Source organism: Halichondria panicea, chromosome 9, assembly GCF_963675165.1.
Source record: "Halichondria panicea chromosome 9, odHalPani1.1, whole genome shotgun sequence".
Taxonomy (NCBI): Eukaryota; Metazoa; Porifera; class Demospongiae; order Suberitida; family Halichondriidae; genus Halichondria; species Halichondria panicea.
In genome coordinates, this window is record NC_087385.1 from 586,318 (window position 1) to 612,820 (window position 26,503).

At 43.8% G+C, this 26,503-nt stretch overlaps 4 protein-coding genes and 1 long non-coding RNA gene across 6 annotated transcripts in view; all 5 read right to left on the bottom strand.

Annotated features, from left to right (window-relative positions):
* Positions 1 to 5,152, bottom strand: part of LOC135340806 (ubiquitin carboxyl-terminal hydrolase CYLD-like) — a 25,599-nt gene extending 20,447 nt beyond the window's left edge. Inside the window, exons 1-8 of the mRNA XM_064537204.1 lie at positions 4,739 to 5,152; positions 4,015 to 4,139; positions 3,628 to 3,784; positions 2,712 to 3,486; positions 2,309 to 2,662; positions 1,572 to 2,258; positions 1,365 to 1,527; positions 968 to 1,220 (exon numbers count right to left, since the gene is read on the bottom strand). Coding sequence (XP_064393274.1) covers positions 968 to 1,220; positions 1,365 to 1,527; positions 1,572 to 2,258; positions 2,309 to 2,662; positions 2,712 to 3,242 — 1,988 coding nt within the window. The 5' untranslated portion in view covers positions 3,243 to 3,486; positions 3,628 to 3,784; positions 4,015 to 4,139; positions 4,739 to 5,152. The remainder of the gene's footprint in view (positions 1 to 967; positions 1,221 to 1,364; positions 1,528 to 1,571; positions 2,259 to 2,308; positions 2,663 to 2,711; positions 3,487 to 3,627; positions 3,785 to 4,014; positions 4,140 to 4,738) is intronic.
* The window catches only part of LOC135340805 (ubiquitin carboxyl-terminal hydrolase CYLD-like), a 17,835-nt gene extending 2,137 nt beyond the window's left edge, over positions 1 to 15,698 (bottom strand). Inside the window, exons 1-12 of one of the 2 annotated variants that reach the window (XM_064537203.1) lie at positions 15,186 to 15,698; positions 14,746 to 15,114; positions 13,750 to 14,364; positions 13,534 to 13,696; positions 13,163 to 13,430; positions 13,019 to 13,110; positions 12,902 to 12,968; positions 12,727 to 12,856; positions 12,562 to 12,679; positions 12,194 to 12,517; positions 11,890 to 12,135; positions 10,545 to 11,832 (exon numbers count right to left, since the gene is read on the bottom strand). In XM_064537203.1, the coding sequence (XP_064393273.1) occupies positions 11,342 to 11,832; positions 11,890 to 12,135; positions 12,194 to 12,517; positions 12,562 to 12,679; positions 12,727 to 12,856; positions 12,902 to 12,968; positions 13,019 to 13,110; positions 13,163 to 13,430; positions 13,534 to 13,696; positions 13,750 to 14,364; positions 14,746 to 15,114; positions 15,186 to 15,659 (3,357 nt within the window). In that variant the 5' untranslated portion in view covers positions 15,660 to 15,698 and the 3' untranslated portion in view covers positions 10,545 to 11,341. Of the gene's footprint in view, positions 1 to 10,544; positions 11,833 to 11,889; positions 12,136 to 12,193; positions 12,518 to 12,561; positions 12,680 to 12,726; positions 12,857 to 12,901; positions 12,969 to 13,018; positions 13,111 to 13,162; positions 13,431 to 13,533; positions 13,697 to 13,749; positions 14,365 to 14,745; positions 15,115 to 15,185 lie in introns of those variants that run through there. The other variant, XM_064537201.1, reaches the window with a different exon arrangement.
* On the bottom strand, positions 5,154 to 10,498 carry LOC135340803 (uncharacterized). Its single transcript, XM_064537198.1, has 13 exons — positions 10,013 to 10,498; positions 9,540 to 9,959; positions 8,999 to 9,469; positions 8,662 to 8,940; positions 8,450 to 8,615; positions 8,150 to 8,402; positions 7,886 to 7,965; positions 7,764 to 7,830; positions 7,582 to 7,711; positions 7,413 to 7,521; positions 6,811 to 7,107; positions 6,511 to 6,753; positions 5,154 to 6,457 (listed from the first exon to the last, which is right to left on the bottom strand). Exons 1-13 carry the CDS (start codon positions 10,481 to 10,483, stop codon positions 5,304 to 5,306), a joined length of 4,140 nt encoding a protein of 1,379 aa, XP_064393268.1. The 5' UTR covers positions 10,484 to 10,498; the 3' UTR covers positions 5,154 to 5,303.
* A 13-nt stretch (positions 15,699 to 15,711) lies between the features above and the next one.
* LOC135340820 (uncharacterized) lies at positions 15,712 to 16,960 on the bottom strand. The gene is made up of 3 exons (XR_010396445.1): positions 16,342 to 16,960; positions 16,024 to 16,166; positions 15,712 to 15,893 (listed from the first exon to the last, which is right to left on the bottom strand). It is a non-coding gene; the product is annotated as an uncharacterized LOC135340820 (long non-coding RNA).
* Positions 16,961 to 17,080: 120 nt separating this feature from the next.
* LOC135340808 (uncharacterized) lies at positions 17,081 to 20,531 on the bottom strand. The gene is made up of 4 exons (XM_064537206.1): positions 20,384 to 20,531; positions 19,119 to 20,315; positions 18,344 to 18,506; positions 17,081 to 18,280 (listed from the first exon to the last, which is right to left on the bottom strand). Exons 1-4 carry the CDS (start codon positions 20,516 to 20,518, stop codon positions 17,157 to 17,159), a joined length of 2,619 nt encoding a protein of 872 aa, XP_064393276.1. The 5' UTR covers positions 20,519 to 20,531; the 3' UTR covers positions 17,081 to 17,156.
* Between the last annotated feature and the right edge of the window lie 5,972 nt (positions 20,532 to 26,503).

Consider the following 26,503-nt stretch of genomic DNA (forward strand, 5'->3'; position numbering starts at 1 on the left):
AGATCTCCCACAGTGGGTAGTCTGAAGTTTGGGTTGGGCTTTGGGAACATTTTTTTGATGAGGTTTTTCATAGTGGGTACTATGGGGTTTGAGTCGTGCTCCACAAACAGTTGGACAAAGAACTCTTGCTCCACACCAAACGGATAATTATGTATTACGTACTACCCTGGGCATAATTAGACATATACCATAATATAATTATAACGGGAAATTTTCACGGGTGTAAATTTTCGCTATTTGGCTCCATAGCCCTCAGCAGAAATTTTCGTGCGTTCTAATATTCGCGTTTCAATGCCAGGAAACCACACCCACCAATAGCTTTGATGCGAAATACCGGTGCATGGAACTTTTTCCCAGTTTTAATTTTCGCGTTAACTGTCAGCCCTCGAAAAATGTGAAATTTTACACCTCACGAAAATTTCCCGATATGCGGTACCTGATGGAGATGAATGGCCTCGTGTATAACATGTGTTTGAAGAGCATGTTTAGAAACTCCTCAGGATCTGTAATAGGGAACATTACACAATCAACGTACACTATAAACTGTCAACACCTTTCTCCTTCTCAGTGATTCCCTCCATCTTCCCGAGTTCATCCAGAGCAATTCTCATCTTCATCACTGACTCAAACCTCACCATACCATTCCTGAAACAGATATAATTATGTTCGTTAGAGATAATATCAAAAATTCCCTCTATTATCTCTATTATATGCCGTATAATAGAGGGAAGTTTTTGTGTGGTGAAAATTTTCGCGTTTTTTGAGGGCAGAGAAAATTAAAATCGGGATAAACTCCCACGTACAACTGGTATTTCACATGCAAAGCTATTGATGGGTGTGGTTTCCTAGCATTGAAACGCGAATATTAGAACCCACGAAAATTTCTGCTGAGGGCTCTGAAGCCAAATAGCGAAAATGTTGCATCCGCAAAAACTTCCCGCTATACGGTACTATAAAATGTGGATACTTTCTGAGAGGATTGACGATTCCCTTCCACAGTAAGTCAGCTACACGTTTCCTGTTCTGATCAGTGGTGATTGGTGCCAGGAACATGGAGTCAAAGACATCACTGAGGGCAAACAGACCAAAGATAGTGGAGTCCAGGTAGCAGGAGTTCTGGTGACCCTGGATACCACGGTACAATCCAATGTACCTCATCATTTGCTCAGTGGGGTCATTAATGAACTGATCTGTTTGCTTCTCCATTGGGATTTGTATAGCTATAGAATACAAAACTCATATACATGTATACACATGAATGCATGGATATATATATAATTATATACCAGACATACAGTTGGATAAAGAAGGCCACACCAGCGTACATGTATGTCTACATGCAGGGTACATGAATGCACGCTCACGATTCTCTATTGATGTGGCAGCATGTCCAGCTTGTAGTCCAAACCTTTTATCAGGACGGAGGCTAGCCAGTGGGAAGTACAACCCTTTACCATGAGCACAGGTAAAGTGCTTCTCTCCTGTAGTTTTGAGAGTTCCATCAGTACATTTGTCCATGTAGTCCTCCTGTGAGCAAATGAAATTAATTATACAATAGACTCTTTACTCACTAGTTCAATCCCTGCCACCTGACCATCCACTCCAGCTACGCTGCCAGTCCACCTGATCACTCCATAGTGTGGTGGGTCATTGGGGTTTATAGTTGCCACTTGAACAGTTGAACCCACTGCCAGGTTGTAGGGGTTAGAGCTTCCTACCAAGGCATTGTACTCTTGAGGTACTTGTGGTGGAGCGTTTCGATGTTGCACACGATCGTTGATCTTGAAGTGATGAGAAGGGGGCTTATCGACAGGTGTATCAAACGTAGAAGAGTTGGCACCTGGTAGAGTAGACTTCTTTAGCTGCTGACGTGTCGCACCATGGACACTCTTACTCACGCCTTCCTCATGTGCAACAGCTGCTGGGTCTGCATCGGCTTTTTTATTTTTTTCCTCCGCAGTTTTTCTGGTTTCCTCTGCAGCTTTCTTTTTGGCTTCCTTTCTCTTAGCCTCTTCAGCATCCTTCAAAGCCTTTTCCTGCTTTGCCATTAACTGTCTCTTACTCAAGCCCTCCTCTCGTGCAGCAGCTGCTGGGTCTGAAAGGTCAACATCTTTAGCTGGGGGGTTGCGAGTGATGGCCAACTCCTCTCTAAACACAAGGTGCTCAGGGACCACTAAACGTTGACCAGGTGTAGTCTTGAATAAGTGAGTTATTCCAGTTAGTGCTTTAGGGAAGAGATTAGTGACAGCAACCCAATCCTGTGTGAAATAGCCATATTAATGAACGTAATAGTAGACACAGCACTCACTGTTTCAATCCCTATGTGGTTGGTGTCCAGTATTCTAGTCTGTAAATCTCTACCAATCCAGCGAACAGTTCCACCCATGGGTACATTCTTCTTGTTGAAGACCACCACACGATCATTGATCTTGAACATACATGTAGGGGGGTTATCGATAGGTGACCATTGGGTAGAAGAGTTGACCCCTGGTGGAGAAAAGCTCTTTAGCTGCTGACGTGTGACACCATGGGGCACTTGGTGAGGTGGTTTAGCAGCAAGCTTATCCAGAGACACAAAGAGACCACAGTCTTTATCACACTCAAAATATCTGAATCCCGAAACGAAACCATCACTGATGCCTTTCCCAAGGTAACAAGAATCCTGTAAGAATAATAGTTACTCATACATATAATGATAAGTATATTTATACCTTAATCTCCACTCCAAAGTTCCTCCCTGGTAATGACGCTACGGGTCCAACATGTCTCACTACACCAGCAGACCAGGTGGGTGCACTTGGATTATCACCAGGGAGCCTTACATGGACCTGGTCACCTCTCTTCAGCTTGCCACCCCATTCCAGCTTACCGTCTTCAGAGAACACAGCGAATCGATCACAAAGGTTCTCAATAGCTTCCAAAAGCTGTAGATCTCTGCCATTCAGTGGAGACACATGATCGAACTCATCGTCTTCACCACCATACAGTGTGACACTGGGGTCTCTTGTGGAGCGAAAGTTGTGAGGTGGTCTTCCATCATCGTGTACTAACCACTCTTGATCTTGTCGGGGAATCTCGGCAAGCAGTTCACCTCGTAACACTCGAACAGGTTTTGGACCTTCTATTAATATGATCTTCCCTGGAGCCTTCTCTCCTTGGACATCCTTCATTAGAATGTACAGGTAGTCCCGTATTCTGGATGCCATAGCATGGACAGTGATATATGGAGGTAGATCTAACATTCACCGGATTTAAGTCAAGACATAAAAAAATTATGTGGTAGATAACCCAAACCTCACCTAATAATATTTGTGACTGCAAAACAACAGAAATTACACAAAATCAGGATATTCATGAATTTCTATCTAGCTCTCAATAAATTATAGTTTCAGTTTGACTGGTTTGCCCAGTTGGTCCAGTCTTGCATTGGTAGACCGTGTTTGAGGTCGTACTGGTGGACTAGATCACATCAGCCACTAGGAAGATCTGCAGTGGAGAGGAGAGAAGAGGGAGGATAAACAAAACGCTAATCAATGCCACTGGATCAATATAATATGCATTGTGTAGTGCGAGTGTTATATTTGTTAGACTGATTGCATAAAATAATTGCTATATATATACGCTAACCATGGGGTTCATAATGTACTCCTGTTACTGACTTGAGCTGTAGTGAGAATCATGGCAAAGAAGAAGTTAGCGGTAGCACTGCCTGCATACCAGAGGACAGGACAGAGGAGAGAGGAGGCCAGGAACATGACCACCACCACCAGGGTGTAGCGCAGGTCTGCACACAGAGGAGGGGATACAATACAAATATTCTGCTCATAGTGGTATTTCGGTAGGTGGCAGGAATAAAGTGTATCCAAATAGGGTATTTCGGTGATTTGAAAATGGGAAGAATGAAGTTTTAGTATTCATTCCCACACACAGATAATATTATAGCCTAAAACACAAGTCAGACAACAAATTTATTTGACTTGTACATGTATGTATATTCTATCCCGATGCACTCACATCTGAATGTGTGTGTCCAGAGTGGCAGGAGTGCTAGTGGGACGGTGAGGTCACCCAGACACGGGTAGGACTTGAACAAGGTCGTCACAGAGAGGAGAATGTACGCCAGAAACACTGGGTGGTCACTGGAGGAACAAGGGGGGGGGATTGAGTATCATTATTATTATCAAAAAGAAAGTAATTATAGAAGCAGAAATGGTCAAAAAATGATTTAGGTATACACAGCCAATATATATTACATGTAACTTGACATTCTTTCTGTAACCCATAAAATCCTAATTCTTCAAGATATGGAGCTGCAATTAAAAAACCAGCTCCTTAGGCCACACAAACTTAATGACTTGTTTCTCAGGCCCTCGCGCTTCGATTTTTTGCCCCCTCATGGATCCTTTTATTTACTCTGTTTACTTCTAATGATCGCCATGTAAAAAATTATCATCTCATCAGATCACATGATGGCTCCTCGTGCCTGCTTGATTAACATGTATATGTATTTTTGTATGCATGCATGTGTATTGTTCCTAAAGATATATTTTGTGTACTTTACCTGACATTTAAGGAGGTGTGGCAAATTAAAGGTGTGGCCGGAAGTTTTGCCCCACCAAAAAAAAAAGCCTCATCCCCTCTTTGATTTTTAGTAAATATGCCTGAGAAACAAGTGATGGTATTTAAGGGGGCACGATTTTGAGGCGAGCTCAACAATTGTTGGTGAGTACTGACCCACCTCTCAGTTTGGTGGATAGAGCTGCAGTGACTGAGAGGTTAGTGAGGGTGATGGTGGAGAAGCCAGCACAGGTGACTATGGAGTAGGGGTTCAGTAGGTATACCAGAGCAGAGGAGGGACCAAACACCTCAAAAAATTTAACATCAGGATGATCTATGGAGACGAGACATCTGCAGTAGAGCACAGTATTTAATATGGTCTTTTCTTGAGATCACACTTTAGGTGGAGAACCGACGACTTTCCCTAGGCCCTTCTTTAGCTTTGTGGATACAGAATTGGATGAGCTGCTTTTCAGAGCAATGATATTAAAGGAGTTCACATGGATTTGTTTTCAGAGCCTTCGACATCTTCCAATAGAATTATCACCTCTTTTCAGCCATCATTATTTGCAATGAAAACAGACTTTCTAGTTAGCTAGTGCATGGAATGGTAATGATCATCATAACAATAATTATCATGCATGTACAGTAAAAAGCACACACAAAAATAATATCATCAGAAATAGCATTCTTGATAATAATAAAATGCACAACAAAAACTATAAACTATAGCTATAAAGCAATAGTTACTGAGACGGCAGCTTATTGAGTTTTTCAAGTACTTGGGTCATTGATAGTCTATTGTCTGGTTGGCTCTCGATGCAAGCTGCTATGATATCGTACACTTGTTCCCACTCACTCTTGATACGTAATAGTATTGCTCTTCTGTTCTCAGGGGAAGGCATCTCCTTGGCAATGGCCTCAGCTAGGAGGTAGCCATAACTGTACACATCAATCTTTGTAGTTTGTTTCGGAAGGGGATCGTCCAGATTAGATGGTGGGAAGGTTTCGGGGGCAGCATACACAATGGCACCAGGAGCTGCTGTCTTGCAGCTTTTAGCCAGATTGGCTGATCCAAAGTCGGATAGTTTTGCCTTCCAAACTCCTGGGTGTATTTGCTGGAGGAGGACGTTGGGAGCACTCACATCACGGTGGATGATGGGCTCTTGATGCTCGTGGAGGTAGTGGAGGGCATAAGCCACCTCTCGAAATATCGATAACAAAGCATCCTTTTGGAAATTGACAATTTTCCTCTTGTAAGCGGATCGGACGTCAGTATCCAAGAGCTCCAGAACAAGCAGAGGTGAGTCAGTACCTCTTTCCACACCAGCGTCCACTACAGCAGCAATCAGTCGCACCAGGTTGGGGTGTTGAACATGAGCCATGATTCGAATCTCTCTCTTGAGCTGATCAATCGTGTTTTTGTGGAGTATTTCTTTGTGTGCACACTTTACTGCTACTTGCTGACCACGGAACAACCCTCGACACACTGATCCCCAAGCACCATGTCCTAGGTTGTCTTGTAACACAACTTCTTGTCTTCGTACATTCCACGAGTCTTGGTCTAGTCGCGGAATTTGGAGCTTAGAAAACTTTGACTGACTTGTTTTGATTTCTGCCACCTCGAGCCTTCGTTGCATGTCATGAGCCTGCTGTTGAAAGTATTGCTTTTGCCTTTCCAGTTGGTGCTTTTCCATTTTGTGATGTTGTATTTGCTCTTCTTTTTCTTGAGAAGTGGTACGTTCTCGCTCATTGTATCGTTGCAGCTCAGCTTCCAATAGTTTAGATTGTTCAGCCTGATTGGTTTCGATTCTCTGTTGAAGATTTCTGTTTTCTTGTTTAAGCTCCTCTATGACATCATCCTTATTCTCCTTCAGCTTGGGCACTGTTGGGACAACACCTACACGTAAAAAAAAGAATGTATATTATACTCAGCATAAGTTGAACACTCACCTTCACTAACAATGGAGTAAGGCTCTCTGACTGGACTCAGATAATCCTCCTCTTCATCATCTCCATACATAGCAACATCAGGCTGAACATAGACACACATGTACATGTCTTTAGTGAACCGTCGGACCAACTCTGGTAGCTCTCTTGGTGGTGTGTTGATCAACCTGTCCTGGTCTCCCTCATACACCCACTCATTCAGCTCACGAGTGCAGTCAGTCACACGTGGAATGTTGTACGTATCAACTGTACACAAATAATCATCGTACTTTCAGTGGAAGATAATGACATGATCATACTTACAGACTCTGTTGGCCATACTGTCAAAGAAGAGCCATTTGTCAGTGTTGAGGTCTCTAGTGAAGCAAACGTAGTGACTGGTCTCAATGCAGATCACAGAGAGGAGGTCCAACTTGTAGACATCATTATTGCTGTTCAATGCAGGCTCAGGCTTGTGCTGTTTTCTCTCATCCTTCTTGTGGGCCAGTGGACAGCAAGTGGCACAGTAATACACACAGCTACTGACATCATGCTCATTCACACACTCGGAACACTTGTATTGGGACGGCTCTCCACAGATCATACAAGGAGGGGTTTTGCCTGGAAAGTAGTCAGGGTTTCATCTAGGATTAAAAGTTTGAGGGGGAAGGTTTACGCACGCCGCAAAATGTTTGGCCACTCCCACATTTGTTGACCACACCCCCTATTACATGCTAGTGCATCCTAGTTACATATTGCACATCATAGACAGTACTAATGTGATGATGTCATTATTATACACAAATTTGGGGGGAAGACGAGCATTTTAGGGGGGAAGGTTCACCCCAGCCCCCCCCCCCCCCACTAGATGAAACCCTGGAAGTATGTAGCAGAGTAATCGTACGCACACATGATACAATAATTACCTGAGTCTGTGATCTCTGCAATGTTCAGCTTCAAATCAGGCACAATTTTTTGGTAAGTTTTGAACTCCCTTCCATATCGTGGCACTTGAACGAGAAATTTTGATGGGATCTGCACGAAGGAAATACAATGAAAGGAATACAATCATGTATACAGGCCCAAATGGTTCACCTTGGTAAATGAGATATTTTGCTCCTTGAACATCATGGTAATGAGTATCCCCACAGTGGGTAGTTTGATGTTAGGATCTGGCTCCACAAACAGTTGGACAAAGAACTCTTGCTCCACACCAAACGGACGCCTGTAGATGTGTATCATAATAATTATTACAGTACACACAATATTAGACATACCTGATGGAGATGAATGGCCTTGCGTGTAGTACGTGCTTAAACAGCATGTTCAGAAACTCCTCTGGATCTAAGTACACAACGTCAACATTTAATATGTGACCATCTTTACCCATACTAATTACCTTTCTCCTTCTCAATCTTCCCCAGCTCACCCAGCTTGTTTCTCATCTTCATAATGGATTCAAACCTCACCACACCATTCCTAGAGTCAAGCAGCTCACACACAATCAACAATAATCTCTGTACTGTACAGTACTGTATGCATAATTATACTTTGTGGGGTAGACAGATAGTGAGGAAAGGGGGAAGAGAGTGTGGTAGATATATGTGTGTATAGCTATAATTACCAGAGAGCTAAAACATGTACAGTTGTATACACAGCTCACTTTCTGAGAGGGTTGACGATTCCCTTCCAGAGCATGTTACTGATGGCCTGTCTGTTGATGTCAGCAGTGCTGTGACTATCTTCTTCCAGGAACATGTCATCAAAGATATCGCTGAGGGCAAATAATCCAAAGAGAGTGGAGTCCAGGTAGCAAGAGTTCTGGTTTCCCTGGATACCCTTCTGATCACCCACGTAGTGGAGTGGGTGTGGCACTGTTGTTTGATCAACGTTCTCTTCGAATGGCACTTGTAGAGCTGTAGTGGAGGCAATAAATAAAGTGATGATATGACAATTAACACACGGTTAATGCCGGTTTGTGCTGGGAATCCATGAGCAGGTGCTGAGTCAGCATATCTCTGGTCAGGTTGGAGACGAGCCACTGGATAGAAGGTTGCCCTGCCATAGCCACATTGCAAGTAACGGACGCCATTCAACTCTCCATCTCCACAACGATCAGAATACTCTTCCTGTACATATCATTGTAACAACTCTTGCTGTAATTAATAAAATCACCAGCTCAATCCTTGCCACTAGCTCCTGTTCGCCAGGGAGGATCCCAATCCACCGCACAATCCCATACCACGGGTTTTGAGAGTCACCGAACTGAACAGCAGAGCCTTTGGAGATGTTCATAGGAGCAGCATGGAGTGGGAGTGGCTGTCTCGAGGGGGCATATCCACGCTGGTCAGGATGGAGTGCTGTGACAGGGCAGAAGAATCCTCGGCCGTACTTGCAAGAGAAACACCTCGTCCCCTGCCAAGTACCATCAGTACAGCCATCCATATCCTCCTCCTATACAGGCATAACACATACATGTATAAATATCAAACAACTACAAGTGGCAACTTACCAACTCTACTCCCGCTATCAGTCCATTGACTTGAGGGAAGTTGCCCATCCAGCAAATCTCACCGTATCGAGGTGGGTCAGAAAACTTAACTCGAGAGCCAATTACAAACTGATGCTTAGTAGAATCCTGAGATTCAGGAGCAATGACTATCACATCAGGCTGCTTGTTGCCAGCCCCAGGCATGATGTCATAGATGGCTGGCGGACGACTCTCAGAGTGATGGCTGTCGGGTGAATCGACACAGGAACCAGAAGGGTTTACAACTCTAGCAGCTTTCATTCCCTCATGCAGGCGTGCTAATTCCTCTTCTTTTCTCTGCCTCTCTTCAACTCTCCTCTGTTTTTCCTTCATTTCTGTTTGAACCAGTTCCTCAGGAACAACAAGTTTGCCGTGTTTCGAGTTTTCACATCTAAAGTTTGAACTTAATCCAGTGATAGTAATAAGAAAGTCACCTCTTTGGACAGGAATATCCTGCAAAAATAGATTAGGATTATCAACAAGTACAGTAGCTAGGCATGTCACAGCAGACGACGGTACGTACCGTTTCAATTCCGACGGCATTCACTTTATCACCCTCAGTATTGGCTATTCCAGTCCACCTCACTGTGCCATGAATGGGAGTTTGATCCTTGTTGTGAGTTACCACTCTGTCTCCTTTGTGAAAGCGAGAGCCACTGTTCGTGTGTCCTTGAGAGCGAGTACTTGCTGTTGGTCCCTGAGAGGTATTTGCTCTGCCACCTGGTGTATTCTGTGATTTGCCTTCACTGTCTGCCTTCAGCCCCAATCGAGAGAGCACTTGGTGAGGTAGGGTGGCTTTTGTGGGTTGAGCAGTCGGTGTTCTTGTTGGACGGAAGTTGAGCCTCTCCAGAGACACAAACATCCCACAATTGTCGCCACAAGTGAAAATTTGACGATGTTGGAACAAGCCATTGGTGGACCCTGACCCTCGATACTTCTCATCCTAAGGAAACATATACATTTCAACAATAAATCATACACACAAATTTAACGTACAATGATTTCTATTCCAAACTTAATCCCCATCTCTCCAGGTAGAGTTCCAATCCACCTCACCACAGCTTGACAACCGGTGTTAGCGAAGGCTTCTTTAGTTGGTAATGCAATGTACACAGTAGCACCCAGTCTCAATTTGGAGCCCCATTCATGATTGTCATCAATGAACGAGTTGTATCGTGCTCCTAACGCTGATATTCCACTGAGTAGCTGGAACTCGTAGTTAGTGAGTGGGGCAATGTCAAATTCAGAGCAGTACAAGGTGATGTCTTCATTGTGCACACCATAGTTGTGAGCTGGTTTCCCATCAGCCCCGGATGGTGTGTCTTTAGGTGGGAGGGCAACAAGAAGAGATCCTCTCAGGACAGGTACATCTTTTTTCTTTCTGAATGTAAGTAGGGATCCACTCTTCTCCCCTTGGGCATCTTTCAATAGGAGCCAGAGAGAACTGTAACCAATAGTGCTAGCCATTACAAAAACTAATTTGATAACAAGACACGCCTACATTTAATTAATGGTATGGTAATGATCATCGATCTTCATAGTGCATGCAAAAAATGCGTAAAAATACAAAATACACAACAAAAAACTCTAGTTACTGAGATGGTAGCATATTGAGTTTTTCAAGTACTTGGGTCATTGATAGTCTATTGTCTGGTTGGCTCTCGACGCAAGCTGCTATGATATCGTACACTTGTTCCCACTCACTCTTGATACGTAATAGTATTGCTCTTCTGTTCTCAGGGGAAGGCATCTCCTTGGCAATGGCCTCAGCTAGGAGGTAGCCGTAACTGTACACATCAATCTTTGTAGTTTGTTTCGGAAGGGGATCGTCCAGATTAGATGGTGGGAAGGTTTCGGGGGCAGCATACACAATAGCACCAGGAGCTGCTGTCTTGCAGCTTTTAGCCAGATTGGCTGATCCAAAGTCGGATAGTTTTGCCTTCCAAACTCCTGGGTGTATTTGCTGGAGGAGGACGTTGGGAGCACTCACATCACGGTGGATGATGGGCTCTTGATGCTCGTGGAGGTAGTGGAGGGCATAAGCCACCTTCGAAATATCGATAACAAAGCATCCTTTTGGAAATTGACAATTTTCCTTTCGTAAGCGGATCGAAGGTCAGTATCCAAGAACTCCAGAACAAGCAGAGGTGAGTCAGTACCTCTCTCCACACCAGCGTCCACTACAGCAGCAATCAGTCGCACCAGGTTGGGGTGTTGAACATGAGCCATGATTCGAATCTCTCTTTTAAGCAGATCAATCGTGTTTTTGTGGAGTATTTTTGTGTGTGCACACTTTACTGCAACTTGCTGACCACGGAACAACCCTTAACACACTGATCCCCAAGCACCATGTCCTAGGTTGTCTTGTAATACAACTTCTTGTCTTCGTACATTCCACGAGTCTTGGTCTAGTCGCGGAATTTGGAGCTCAGAAAACTTTGACTGACTTGATTGGCTTTCTGCCACCTCTAGCCTTCGTTGCTGCATGTCCTGAGCCTGCTGTTGGTAGCGCTGTGATTGAGATTCAAGGTGTTGCTTCTGCTTTTCTAGTTGGCGCTTTTCATTATCTGAATTTTGCTTTTGTTGTTGCATTTGCTCTTCTTTCTCAGCCATTTCTTGAGAGGTGGTACGTTCTCGCTCATTGTAATGTTGCAACAACTGTTCCTTTTCAGCTTCCAATAGTTGGATATGTTGAGATTGCTCGGCCTGATTGGTTTCGATTCTCTGTTGAAGACTTCTGTTCTTAGCCTGAAGAGTAGTGATTTCTTGCTTGAGCTCCTCAACGATGTCATCTTTGCTCTCCATAAGTTTGGACACTGTTGGAACAACACCAATGTATTGATTGTTATACTCAGCATAAATTGAACACTTACATTCAGTGATAATTGAGTAAGGCTCTCTGACTGAACGTGGTTGATGATCCTCTTCAGCACCGTCTCCATACATGGCGACATCAGGCTGAACATAGACACACATGTAGATGTCTTGAGTGAACCGTCGGACCAACTCTGGTAGCTCTCTTGGTGGTGTGTTGATCAACCTGTCCTGGTCTCCCTCATACACCCACTCATTCAGCTCACGAGTGCAGTCAGTCACACGTGGAATGTTGTACGTGTCATCTGTACACATAAACATGTATTAAGTATGTAAACAAGTGATTAGTGAAGGCTGACTCACATTGCCTGTCTGCCATGCTGTCAAAGAAGATCCACTTCTTCCCAATGTCATCCCTTGGGTCTCTAGTGAAGCAGACGTAGTGACTGGTCTCAATGCAGATCACAGAGAGAAGGTCCAACTGTGCCAGCTCGGGATCATCCGCTGGAGTAGCAGCAACGGCAACAGTTAGCCTATGATTAGCTCTGTCCTTGTGAGAGGGGTTGCTATGGAAGAGGTCAGAGCAGCGCTGACAGTAGTGGGTGAACTGCTGCTGACTGAGAGGACCACAACTCTCACACTGGATAGTTGACTCCTCCCCACACGAATGGCAGGCCGGAGTTGGAGCTGTATTGAAAAAAGTTAAACGAGATACAAAGACATCCTGTTACCTTTTTTGTAGGCGTCAGTCAACTCTCTGATGTCCAGTTTCAGCTCAGGAACAATCTTCTTGTATATTTGGAACTCTCTTCCAAACCGAGGAACTTGAAGCAGAAGCTTTGAGGGAACCTGAAAACATATAATAGTTGATTAACTTAAAAAAAAAATAGAGTCACCTTTGTGAATGAGATGTGCTGCTCTAGGAACATTTTTCTGAGTAGGTCTCCCACAGTGGGTGGTCTGAGGTTTGGGTCGTATTCCACAAACAGTTGAACAAAAAACTCTTCCTCCACACCAAACGGACGCCTGTATAAATTTAGACGTGCATCAGTGTACACACAATTAACATACCTGATGGAGATGAATGGCCTCGTGTGTAGCACGTGTTTGAAGAGCATGTTCAGAAACTCCTCAGGATCTGTAATAGGGAACATTACATAGTCAACGTACACTATAAACTGTCAATACCTTTCTCCTTCTCAGTGATTCCCTCCATCTTCCCGAGTTCTTCCAGAGCATTTCTCATCTTCATCACTGACTCAAACCTCACCACACCATTCCTGAAACAGAGTTGGATATACACACATGCCACAAGAAATCATTATTACTTACTTTCTGAGAGGATTGACGATTCTTCCCTTCCACAGTAGGTGGGCAACACGTTTCCTGTTCTGATCGCTGGTGATATTGGATTTGTCTGGGTCCAGGAAGATGGTGTCAAAGACATCACTGAGGGCAAACAGACCAAAGATGGTGGAGTCCAGGTAGCAGGAGTTCTGGTGACCCTGGATACCACGGCTGTTTCCAATGTATCTCAACATTTGCTCAGTGGGGTCATTAATGAATTGGTCTGTTTGCTCTTCCATTGGGACTTTTATAGCTATAGAATACACATCACTTTGAGAATGGGTAAGGGAGACCATATACCAGATACATACACATGTCTACAGCGTATATAGTGTACGCAATTTACACTGACTCACGATTCCCTACTGATGATGCAGCATGTCCAGCTTGTAATCCAAACCTTTCGTCAGGACGGAGGTTAGCCAGTGGGAAATACAGTCCATGACCAAAGGTACAGGTGAAATACTTCTCTCCTGTGGTTGTGAATGTTCCATCAGTACATCCGTCCATATAGTCCTCCTGTGAGCAAACATATTTAATAATTATAGTAAAATGTATAATTATTGACTCACTAGTTCAATCCCAGCCACCTGACCATCTACTCCAGCTACTCTGCCAGTCCACCTGATCACTCCATAGTGTGGTGGCTCGTTGGGATTTATAGTTGCCACTTGAACAGTTGAACCCACTGCCAGATTGTAGAAGTTGGAGCTTCTCGAGGAATCGTAATCGTTTAACTGAGATGGTTGATTCGGTTGGTCGTTTTGTCGACTCTGTGCATGCTGCTCTACTGCTTCAATGTTAATATAGTCTGCATCCCCAGTGTTTTGTGGTGCCACATGGGTATGATTCGTCACTCGTTTCATATTAGGTTGTACATTTGCAGTTTTCTTTCTGTTCTCCTTTCTTTTAGCCTCTTCAGCATCCTTCAAAGCTTTCTTCTGCGCTGCCATAAACTGTCCCTTACTCAAGCCTTCCTCACGTGCAACAGCTGCTGGGTCTGAAAGGTCAACATCTCGAGTGTTGGCCAACTCTTCTCTAAACACAAAATGCTCAGGGAGTACTAAACGGTAACCAGATTTAGCCTTGAACAAGTGAGTTATTGCTGTCAGTGCTTTAGGGAAGAAATTAGTGACAGCTATTGCTGTCAGTGCTTTAGGGAAGAAATTAGTGACAGCAATTGAGTCCTGTGTGAAAAGAATTGTATTGCTATTTAGATGGAGTGCAAAGCGCAAGAGTGAAAATTGCACGCAGCACAACATTTTTTAACATTATGCCCACTTTCGGTCACACATCGTGCAGTAAGACTATGGAAAATCTCATTCTCAGTCAGGGGAATTCCCGTCTTGCGTACGTAGAGCTGTTACAAACGGTCAACTAGCTAGCCTAGGATAAATTGAAATACTCGATGCTCTACGCAAGTCTAAGACCGGAATTCCCCTGACTGAGAATGAGATTTTCCGTAGTCTTACATGTACCATGTACACAACCGGTACAATCATTGAATCAAAATTAACTACAATACATCTATATAGCTACCCTGAATCCGGCACTGACAGAGTACTTACTGTTTCAATGCCGATATGGTTGGTATCCAGTGTTCTAGTCTGTAAATCCCTACCAATCCAGCGAACAGTTCCACCCATGGGTTCTTTCTTCCTGTTGTAGACCACCACACGATCGTTGATCTTGAACATATGTGTAGGGGGCTTATCGATAGGTGACCCGTGGGTAGAAGAGTTGACCCCTGATGGAGAAGAGCTCTTTAGCTGCTGACGTGTGGAGCCATGGGGCACTTGGTGAGGTGGTTTAGCAGCAAGCTTATCCAGAGACACAAAGAGACCGCAGTCTTGATCACAGTCAAAATATTTGCATCCCCCAAAGAAACCATCACTGCTACCTTTTCCAAGGTAACGAGAATCCTGTAGACAAGTAGTCTATACATTATAATTATGTAGATTTGTATGTAAGAGCATAATAATTATTATTAACATAACTATGCACTCACTGTAATCTCCACTCCAAAGTTCCTCCCTGATAATGACTCCACAGGTCCAACATATCTCACTGCACCAGCAGACCAGGTGGGTGCAGGTGTGGGGAGCCTCACATAGACCTGGTCACATTTCTTCAGTCTGCCACCCCATTCCAGCTTACTGTCCTCAGAGAACACAGCATATCGATCGGAAGGCCTTTCAATAGCTTCCAAAAGCTGTAGATCTCTGCCAAGTGGAGACACATACTCATCGTCTTCACCACCATACAGTGTGACACTGGTGTCTTTCGTAGAGCGATAGTTGTGAGGTGGTCTTCCTTCATAGCGCTGTACCAACTCTCTATGGTGAATTAGAGCAAGCAGTTCACCTCGTAACACTTGAACAGGTTTTGGACTGCCTATACTGACAGACATGATCTTCACTGGAGCCTTCTCTCCATACACATCCTTCATTAGAATGTACAGGTAGTCTGCCATTTTGGCCATGATCTGCAATCTCTGAACCAACTCTGATGTGGTAATTAACTAGAGCCTCACCCACTTTTATGACCCATAAATATTTCAAAAATCACAGAATGTGGATACTCATGAATTTCTAGCTAGCTCTCAATATAGTTTCAGTTAGACTGGTTTGCCCAGTTGGTACAGTCTTGGTAGACCGTGTTTGAGGTCGTACTGGTGGACCAGTAACGAGTAGATCACATCAGCCACCAGGAAGATCTGCAGGGGAGGGGAGAGAGGGAGGATAAACAAAATGCTAATCACGAAATTATATGCCACTGGAATAACTTTTCAATAAAACAATAATTATACGCTAACCATGGGGTTCATAATGACTCCTGTTACTGACCTGAGCTAGTGAGTAGGTGAGAGTCATGGCAAAGAAGAAGTTAGCGTTAGCACTGTCTGCATGGATCCAGAGGTACCAGAGGACAGGACAGAGGAGAGAGGAGGCCAGGAACATGACCACCACCACCAGAGTGTAGCGCAGGTCTGCACACAGGGGGGGGGGGGGAGGGAGAATATAATTCTGAGCTGAGATTGTTGTTTAGTATGCATGCGCAGCGGGAATACTACTGGTACTGCAAATACATAATACACTTACTTTACACACTTACATAGACAGTATAGAGATACAGATATAGTACAACCCTCTCAATGAAGTTACCAGCTCAATTCCAGCCATTTGCTCCTCTTGTCCGTCAAACTGACCAATCCACCTCACAACACCATAGTAACTAGACGCGTACGGACCATAGTCTGATACAACCACTGTCGATCCAACTTTGGGTGCAAATGAGGCCGGCCTCTTCCGAGGTGGTGGTTGGCTAACGTTATATCTCTTGCTAGCTTCGAGTAACTCTGGCTCCTTGAGAATGTATTCGTAGAGAGTAAATCATCTTTCTGGTACAACCTCGGATCTGTTTAGAAACTCGTATTCTTGCAGTGTTAGAGCAGCAACGTTGGATTGAGGACAGGAGAAGGAGATGGTAGGGTCCCTCATGATGTGGTACTTGTGTGCTTGAGTGTAGGGAGTGCTGGCAGTTGGAACAGGCTTCACAAACTCTCCTCTAGACACCTCCACATTGGTCCTCTCTATGCCCATTAGACTCAGGATCTTGTGGTAGCCATTGTCGTTACTGTTGTCGCTGTTGAGACCAGCTGTCACGTCTTTCTCTCCTTGTGTTGTCTTCTTTAGAATGTAGCAGTGACTCTTGGAGGAGCACTCAGCTGCCATATATCTCTAGCTCTAGCCTTTAGCTAGCTAGCTAATAGCTCGTTTCTTACAAGACACGCCCACTTATTGTCAAACAGCATTGTGTGGTAATAATCATCATAGCAATTAACACTAATTGACAATAGGAAACCACACCTTGTTTCAGCCTCTCCACAATTAATGACACTCAGAATTAATTTTGGTTTCACAAACATTTTTTGAAGCTAGAGCATGTCCTAAACTAAGGGAAGGGTCAAAGGTTCTAGCTAAATTTTAGGCATTTTGTCATCTTTTAATATGTTCAGAACTTGAGCCATAGTTGGTCGGTTGTCGGGGCTCTCTTGAGTGCAGCTAGCAATCAGATCGTGGAATTGTGGATAGTCTTTTTCGACTTCTTTAAGCATGCTCCAGTAATTTTTTACTGCTGGAAATGTGCTAGTGATGACCTCACATAACAAAACACCGTAGCTGTACACATCAATCTTTGTTGTTTGTGGAATTTGTTCTTGTTTTGGATTGTAAGCTCGAGGTATCACTTCAGGGGCTGAATAAAGTACGCATCCTTCACCACTAGTCTGAGCATGCTGCAGGAAGTTGGCTGAGCCGAGGTCAGAGACTTTCCCCTTCCACTGGTGGTTGGGCATTCGCTGGAGGAGGACGTTGGGAGCACTCACATCACGGTGGATGATGGGATCGTAGCGTTGATGCAGGTAGTCCAGAGCTAGGGCAATGTCCTTGAAGATCGAGAGGCGGTTTCCTGGGTTCAGTTGCTTTCGTTCGTACGCTTGTCGGAGATTCATATCCAGACGCTCGGTAACGAGGGTAGGAGGGGATTTATTGTTTTGCTCATCAAAAATAGCACCAATGAATTGCACAAGGTTTGGGTGTCGCACTTCAGCCAATAACTTCATTTCTCTCTCCATTTTCTCGATAAAAATTGGGTATTCAATTTCTTCGTGTAGTCGCTTGACGGCCACGCTCACTGTTCCCTCCAGCACCTCCCCCCACCCTCCTTTGCCAATCCTCCTGCCAATGATCACTCTGTTGGCCGGAATCCTCCACACCTCTGTGTTGTGTGCTGTCAACTCTTTCGTCTTGCCGTCTAATTCAAGTCGCCCAACCATTTCTCGCTCTTCTGCCAGCTGGGCTCTGTCGGATGCCCTCTGTCGGTCTCCTTGAAGTTGTTGTATTTGCTTTTCTTTCTCGGCTATTTTTTGAGAAGTGGTACGTTCTCGCTCACTGAATTGTTGTAACCTAGCTTCCAATAGTTGGATATGTTGAGACTGCTCAGCCTGATTGGTTTTGATTCTCTGTTCAAGATTTCTGTTTTCTTGTTTAAGCCCCTCAATGATATCATCTTTGTTCTCTTTGGGCAGAGTCGGGACAACACCTATATAGAGAAATTACATAACATGTCAGTGTATCATGTACATAATTATATAGGCACACTCACGATTCCCTACTGATGATGCAGCATGTCCAGCTTGTAGTCCAAACCTTTCATCAGGACGGAGGCTAGCCAGTGGGAAGTACAACCCATGACCAAAGGTACAGGTGAAGTGCTTCTCTCCTGTATTTTTGAGGGTTCCGTCAGTACATCCGTCCATGTAGTCCTCCTGTGAGCAAAATTTAAAATAAGTTGATTATTAGTAATGAAAGCACCACAGGTGCTGATGCCTCGGTGGAGGTGCCAAAGCTACATAGCATAAAGCTACTAAACTTATATATACACATAATAATTATCATGTCGATGCAATTTTGTTGCATGCAGAATACAGAATCACAAAAAGTGGGTAATGATCGACGATGATTGTTGCTAAAAATGATGGTGCCAAAAGTTCAAGTCTAAAATTAATGGTTGTAAGTCAGCAGAGCCTTGCAGCTCTCTTCTCACTCTTGCAGCTACCAATAGCTAGCGTTCTAGTGCAGAGCTAACTACTAAGTAGAGTAGCAACACTCGGTGAAAAAATTTTGCTATGCACTCTTCTGAAAAGGCTACAATGGCATTCCAAGTAAGCAAAACTAAGGCATAACTCGAGAACAAAGCTTTATTTTGCAAATCCATGAATAGGAATCCAAGAAAACATGATTAGAAGCCTATAGAAACTCTTACTTGCACTATACACACACACACACATACACACACACACACACACATGCACACACACACACACACACACCGTATACCTCGCTTGCGTATGCGCACAAGGCATAATAATTATACTCACTAGTTCCATCCCAGCCACCTGACCATCCACTCCAGCTATTCTGCCAGTCCACCTGATCACTCCATAGCGTGGTGGGTCATTGGGATTTATACTTGCCAGTTGAACATATGAACCCACTGTCAGGTTGTAGGGGTTGGAGCTTCCTACTGAGGCATTGTACTCTTGAGGTACATTTACTTGTGGTGGAGTGTTTCGATGGTGCTCACCAGGAGTGTCACGATGAGGTGGATGTCCATGTGCCTGATTGTTTGGAGGAGGGTGGATGTTATTTGGATAGGGATCAAATTCTTGACTAGATGGTTGCGCCTGATACTGCGTATTTTGATACTGCTGAGCACCAGGGTGTTGTGGGTTCACAGGGTGATGACCCAGGCTTGATAATTGTTTGTCAGGATGTGTGTCATAAATGTGATTCGTATTAAGCTGCTTCATGCCAGCCCCAGGCATGTTGTCATAGATGGGTGGCAGACGATTCTCAGGGTGATAGTTGTCAGGTGGATCGACACAGGAGCCAAAAGGGTTTACAACTCTAGCAACTTCTCGCTTTTCTTCTCTTTGTCTTTTAAATTCCTTGAGTCTTTCTTCTTGTCCTTGTTCATAAGTATTAACATTAGCCTTCCTGAGCATAGCATCCTCTCCAGACTGTATATTACCAGGTTGAGAATTCTGATGAGAGAGAATGTTGCCTGCACTAGCTGAGTGATGACCCAGGCTTGATGATGGTGGTTTGTCAGGAAGTGTGTCATAAACGTGATACTTTGGCCTGTGAGTGGTCGACAGTGGAGCTTCAGGATTATTCCCTGATGGTCGTGTATCTTGTGACAGTGGACGATGTAGATGGCTATTGGCTGGGACTTTGGGGCGACTAATGGATCCTTGCTGCTGCTTATTTTCTCCAGACCGGTTGTACTCTTGAATCATCTTCTCCTGTTTGGCTGGATCCAGTGCCACAGATTCAATGTTGGCATCACGAAACATATCTTTCTCAATATGTGTGTCCTCATGCAGGCGTGCCAATTCCTCTTGTCTCCTCTGCCTCTCTTCAACGCTCCTCAGCTTCTCTTCAACTTCCTCCATTTCTGTTCGGACCAGTGCTTCAGGAACAAAAACTTTTCCATGTTTCGGGTTTTCACATCTGAAGTTTGAACTCAATCCAGTAAAAGTAATAAGAAAGTCATCTCTTTGGACGGGAACATCCTACAAAATAGATGCATATTAAATAATAATGTATATGCAGAAACTTCACAGCAGACGACGGTACGTACCGTTTCAATTCCGACGACATTCACTTTACCACCATCAGTATCGGCTGTTCCAGTCCACCTCACTGTGCCATGAATGGGAGTTTGATTCTTGTTGTTAGTTACCACCCTGTCTCCTTTGCCAACGGTGCCAGCCATTACAGAAAATAGACAGTCTACGTAATTATGCCTCGAGGCGTAGCCGCATGAGGGATACGGGGATCAGGTGGAGTATACGGCACCTCGCTAATTAGATTCATAAATGAGTGGCCGTGACACCGGAAGTCACGTGGGCTAACTGGGTGTGGCACTGGTTGTCGTGGAACACATTTTCATAGAAACAAAAATAATAAAGTGATTTGAAGTGATTGGATTGTTGGACAAGTTTACTGAATCATGGAATGAAAGAACACAACACTATTGGATGCCTATGAATGCCGCTGAATAAATGATCCGTGGACTAGACTGGATATTGAGCAGCAATATCTAATATGATGTTATCAAATGACACTCTGTGGGTTCTCCCACTTCTCTCTCGCCACATAAATTCATCCAAGTAGCTGGGTAGTTGATTACTGTCAACCCCCTTCATCCTCTTGAACTTCGTCTTACACCTATTCCCGACATGTTGGGTGTGAGTTCCAGTTAAAGGATCTACAAATGTGACAGAATGGTTTACAGTGCTGTGGCTGCTTACATTTGGTAAGCTACCAACGCCATTGTAGGCTGCCCATTGATCTGAGTGAACTATTGTCCCAGGAGCTACATGTGATTGAATAATGGGCAGAAGTGTTGCTGCTGTTCGGTTAGGAACTACAGTAGACTCTCGTTAATCCGGTCACCCTTGGGACCATGCAGCTTGGCCGGAATAGCGAGGTGGCTGCATCTCAGGAAATAGCCGCGGCTTAAAAACGACCTTACCTCGAATCTAATGACTACTTTTGCGGTTCTTGTCTCGAGGATAATGAAGGATAATGAATCATTTTGTTCTCTATTTAAATGTAATTCAATTTTATTTGCTAAACCACACCCAAAACGTCATATCCGGCCGTAATACACGTATAAAAGTACATTGAAAACCTTGTTGTCATAGCATCATCTGTCCGCACAAACTTTCTATTAACATATAAGTTTGCCTTGCACTAAAGCGCTAGGTTTTTGTTAGCTACAAGACTCAGAAAATACCTGAAAATCTTCTTCTTTCTAGCTAGCTAGCAGTAGCCTAGCCTCGACCCCAGGCCGATCCGTCTCCAATTGAACGCTAGGTCGCCTACTAGGCCTGGTATTGATTGTATTTGGGCGTGATCTGGGCGTGGTTTTTTAATACATTGACTCGTGGTACAACAAAAAATGAATCCTCCAACAGTGGTCTTCAACAACAGCCTCTGGGGCAGTATACAGCAGGAAATACTTCCCAGAAGACACTTCTTTGGCAGTGGCAACCAAATCTTTGTCAATTCCTTTATTGCTACTGAGGATGGCAGCAGAAACACCTCTATTGTTTAGACTCCTGATCTGGTCAATCGTGAGTCTCATGATGAGAGATACAAGGGAAGAGACAATTAAACAAGAACAACACTTTTGTCAACAGGAGGAGCCTTGGTCCTACCTAGCTTGTAGTCCATTAAAAAGGGTAGCAACTGATATAGCAGAGAGACTTGCCATACCCCGTTGGGAACCAGATAAACACGTCCCTTCCCTCAAACAGGAGCTTGAGAGCCTGGGCCTGTTCTGCCATGAGAGTGAGGCCATCTTGCTTCAAACAAGACAACGCGTTGCATGCCATAGCTAGCTAGCTAGCTATAAATTGAGAACATGACACGGAGCTAAATTACTGTAACTTTTACGGGAGTAAAATGCCTCTACGTACACCTTTAGTATTACAGAAAAAAAGCAGGAAACAAAATGTAAAGAATCTCTGCTTTTGTTTCCTGTTCCTGCCACGCCCAGATACAATCAATACCAGGCCGTATTTTTCAACTTCGTTCTATTAAAAAAAAATCGGCCTGGGACCGAGGCTAGCAGTAGTCTCATGAATCAGCCGCCGTTCTTTTGGAACCACCGTCTGAGCACTCTTGTCATGAAGTCATTTCAAAATGGAATGTTGATTGCTCACAAAACCAATGGAATGTAATTAAATCGTGATCTTACGCCCACACATATTTCCTAATTGTTATACAAATCGCCAAGCGAAAGCATCTCTCTCTACTTGTGTTTTGCTGTGGTGCTAAATCTGTGCCCAAGGACCCCTGCTTGCCTTGCTTATGCTTCGTAGCAGCTTCTATGTATGAAGTGTTTACCATGCGTAATGCATGCGTATAATGATTATCCAAATGCGTTGAGCAAAGTGCAGTTCTTTGCTGCCTCCAAGTTCATCACCTGACTGGACTTCTGCAATTTGATTGGTCAAGACGGAATTCCGTCTTGGCACATAAAACGATGACAAGAGTGCTCAGACGGTGGTTCCAAAAGAACGGCGGCTGATTCATGAGACTAGGCTAGCAGTAGCCATTTGTGAAATTGGACACACCCTTTAATTATTCCTGTGGATGTAATGCACATGCGCGCTCATTCCCCATGTGTGATATCCAAGATCCAGATCCTCCTGGCAGAATCATTGAGGGCCTGGTAAGCCACAAAACACTACTATATAACAATATAAATATAACAATATGCATGTACACAAGTCTTTTCTTCTTAGATATTATATACACTGAACTACAGATCCTGAAAGAATCAATTTCTTGAGGTCCTGGTATTAAAGCCACATAATACAACAATAGATGCATGTAAATAAGTCTTTTCTTCTCAGTGACTTTATATAGATAAGCTAACTTTATGAAATAATTAGTAAAATTATGCACTGCCGCTTATAATTAATTGAAAACAAAATCTTCTTCTTTGTTGCTTTCTAGATCCTTGAGGTCCTGGTATAAGCAGCCACTGTACACAACAATGATACCATAATTATACAATTGAAGTCAGTTTTAGACAGATTATTTTATACACTTTTTCCTCTTCTATACTTCCTCTTCTATACTTTTGAGCGAAAGCAAATCATGGCGAGAGGCATTAGCACAGCGCCAGCTTGAACCGAGCTTGAACACTAGTTTACTTTGTAGCATGATGATACCAGACACGCCCACCTTTAATTTCAAATATGTTAATCTCGGTTAATCTCGGTCTTAGTGGCATGCAAAAAATGTAAGAAGTATAATATACAAAATGCACAAAAAAAAATATAAATCATAGAGACGGTATATGTAGCATATTGAGTTTTTCAAGTACTTGGGTCATTGATAGTCTATTGTCTGGTTGGCTCTCGACGCAAGCTGCTATGATATCGTACACTTGGTCCCACTCGCTCTTGATACGTAATAGTATTGCTCTTCTGTTCTCAGGGGAAGGCATCTCCTTGACAATGGCCTCAGCTAGGAGGTAGCCGTAACTGTACACATCAATCTTTGTAGTTTGTTTCGGAAGGGGATCGTCCAGATTAGATGGTGGGAAGGTTTCGGGGGCAGCATACACAATGGCACCAGGAGCTGCTGTCTTGCAGCTTTTAGCCAGATTGGCTGATCCAAAGTCGGATAGTTTTGCCTTCCAAACTCCTGGGTGTATTTGCTGGAGGACGTTGGGAGCACTCACATCACGGTGGATGATGGGCTCTTGATGCTCGTGGAGGTAGTGGAGGGCATAAGCCACCTCTCGAAATATCGATAACAAAGCATCTTTTTGGAAATTGACAATTTTCCTTTCGTACGCAGATCGAAGGTCTGTGTCAAGAAACTCCAGGACAAGCAGAGGTGAGTCAGTACCTCTCTCCACACCAGCGTCCACTACAGCAGCAATCAGTCGCACCAGGTTGGGGTGTTGAACATGAGCCATGATTCGAATCTCTCTTTTGAGCAGGTCAATCGTGTTTGTGGAGTATTTTTTCATGTGCAGACTTTACTGCTACTTGCTGACCACGGAACAACCCTCGACACACTGATCCCCAAGCACCATGTCCTAGGTTGTCTTGTAACACAACTTCTTGTCTTCTTACATTCCACGAGTCTTGGTCTAGTCGCGGAATTTGCAGCTTAGAAAACTTTGACTGACTTTCTGCCACCTCGAGCCTTCGTTGCATGTCCTGAGCCTGCTGTTGAAAGTATTGCTTTTGCCTTTCTAATTGTTGCTTTTCTCTTCTTTGATGCAGTATTTGCTCTTCTTTCTCAGCCATTTCTTGAGAGGTGGTACGTTCTCGCTCATTGTATTGTTGTAACTCAGCTTCCAATAGTTGAGAATGTTCAGCCTGATCGATTTCGATTTTCTGTTGAAGATTTCTGTTTTTTTTTTGAAGAGAAGTGATTTCTTGTTTAAGTTCCTCAATGACGGCATCTTTGCTCTCCATTGGCTTGGGTACTGTTGAGACAATACCTATACACATGTAAAAAAAGTAATGTGTTGAATGAACACTTACCTTCACTGACAATTGAGCAAGGCTCTCCATACATGGCGACATCAGGCTGAACATACACACACATGTAGATGTCTTGAGTGAACCGTCGGACCAACTCAACTCTGGTGGTGTACTGAACAGCTTATCCCTGCCTCTGACACCACTGTACACCCACTCATTCAGCTCACGAGTGCAGTCAGTCACACATGGAATGTTGTACGTGTCATCTGTAAACATAAACATGTTTTTAAGTATGTAAACAAGACTCAATTTGTGCAGGCTGACTCACATTGCTTGTCTGCCATGCTGTCAAAGAAGATCCACTTCTTCTGAATCTCATCCCTTGGGTCTCTAGTGAAGCAGACGTAGTGACTGGTCTCAATGCAGATCACAGAGAGAAGGTCCAACTCCGCCAGACCAGGATCATCCGTAGCAATGGCAACAGTAACAGTTAGCATATGAATAGCTCTGTCCTTGTAAGAGGGGTTGCGATGGAAGAGGTCAGAGCAGCGCTGACAGTAGTGGGTAAACTGCTGCTGACTGAGAGGACCACAAATCTCACACTTGATAACTGACTCCTCCCCACAGGAATGACAGGGTGGAGCTGGAGCTGTGATGGGAGAATATGTATGATGATACTCAAACACTTGTATAAGACAAAGACACACTATTACCTTTTTTGTATGTGTCAGTCAACTCTCTGATGTCCAGTTTCAGCTCTGGAACAATCCTCTTGTATGTTTGAAACTCTCTTCCAAACCGAGGAACTTGAAGCAGAAGCTTCGAGGGAACCTGAAAAACAGTTGAATATTGAGCTAACTACTTTGAGGGTGCATAAATTGAATCGTACCTTTGTGAATGAGATGTGTTGCTCTAGGAACATTCTCCTGAGTAGATCTCCCACAGTGGATAGTCTGAGGTTTGGGTCACGCTCCACAAACAGTTCGACAAAGAACTCTTGCTCCACACCAAACGGACGTCTGCATAAATTTAGACGTGCATCAGTGTACACACAATATTAGACATACCTAATGGAGATGAATGGCGTCGTGTGTAGCATGTGTTTGAAGAGCATGTTCAGAAACTCCTCAGGATCTGTATACAGGGAACATCATACAGTCAATGTACACTATAAACTGTCAATACCTTTCTCCTTCTCAGTGATTCCCTCCATCTTCCCGAGTTCTTCCAGAGCATTTCTCATCTTCATCACTGACTCAAACCTCACCACACCATCCTGAAACAGATACCATGTTTGTTATATATATAATTAGAGATTAACGACAATAATAAAATTTTAGTACTTTCTGAGAGGATTGACGATTCCCTTCCACAGTAGGTTGGCAACATGTTTCCTGTTTTGATCGATGGATTGGTCTGGGTCCAGGAACATTGTGTCAAAGACATCACTGAGGGCAAACAGACCAAATATAGTGGAGTCCAGGTAGCAGGAGTTCTGGTGACCTTGGATACCACGGCTGTTTCCAATGTACCTCATCATTTGCTCAGTGGGATCATTAATGAACTGATCTGTTTGCTCCTCCATTGGGACCTGTACATCTATAGACAAAAGTTATGTTGAACACACCTAGCTGTAATTTTAAGAATGGGTAAAGGAGGCCATACCAAACGTACATGCATGTGCAAATGTGCGTATGTATATACATGCATGTACATGTACACGCTACTACGTGTTTTAG

Excerpts from the sequence above, each read along its gene's own strand:
- LOC135340808 (XM_064537206.1), bottom strand. The coding sequence starts at position 20,518 with ATGGCTGGCACCGTTGGCAAAGGAGACAGGGTGGTAACTAACAACAAG. Across the intron at positions 20,316-20,383 it reads ATGTCGTCGGAATTGAAACG|GATGTTCCCGTCCAAAGAGA; the intron begins GTACGTACCGTC and ends TCTATTTTGTAG. Across the intron at positions 18,281-18,343 it reads TGCATCATCAGTAGGGAATC|GTGTTGTCCCGACTCTGCCC; the intron begins GTGAGTGTGCCT and ends TTCTCTATATAG.
- LOC135340803 (XM_064537198.1), bottom strand. The coding sequence starts at position 10,483 with ATGGCTAGCACTATTGGTTACAGTTCTCTCTGGCTCCTATTGAAAGAT. Across the intron at positions 7,831-7,885 it reads GAAGATTGAGAAGGAGAAAG|ATCCAGAGGAGTTTCTGAAC; the intron begins GTAATTAGTATG and ends TTGTGTACTTAG. Across the intron at positions 7,712-7,763 it reads AGGCCATTCATCTCCATCAG|GCGTCCGTTTGGTGTGGAGC; the intron begins GTATGTCTAATA and ends ACACATCTACAG.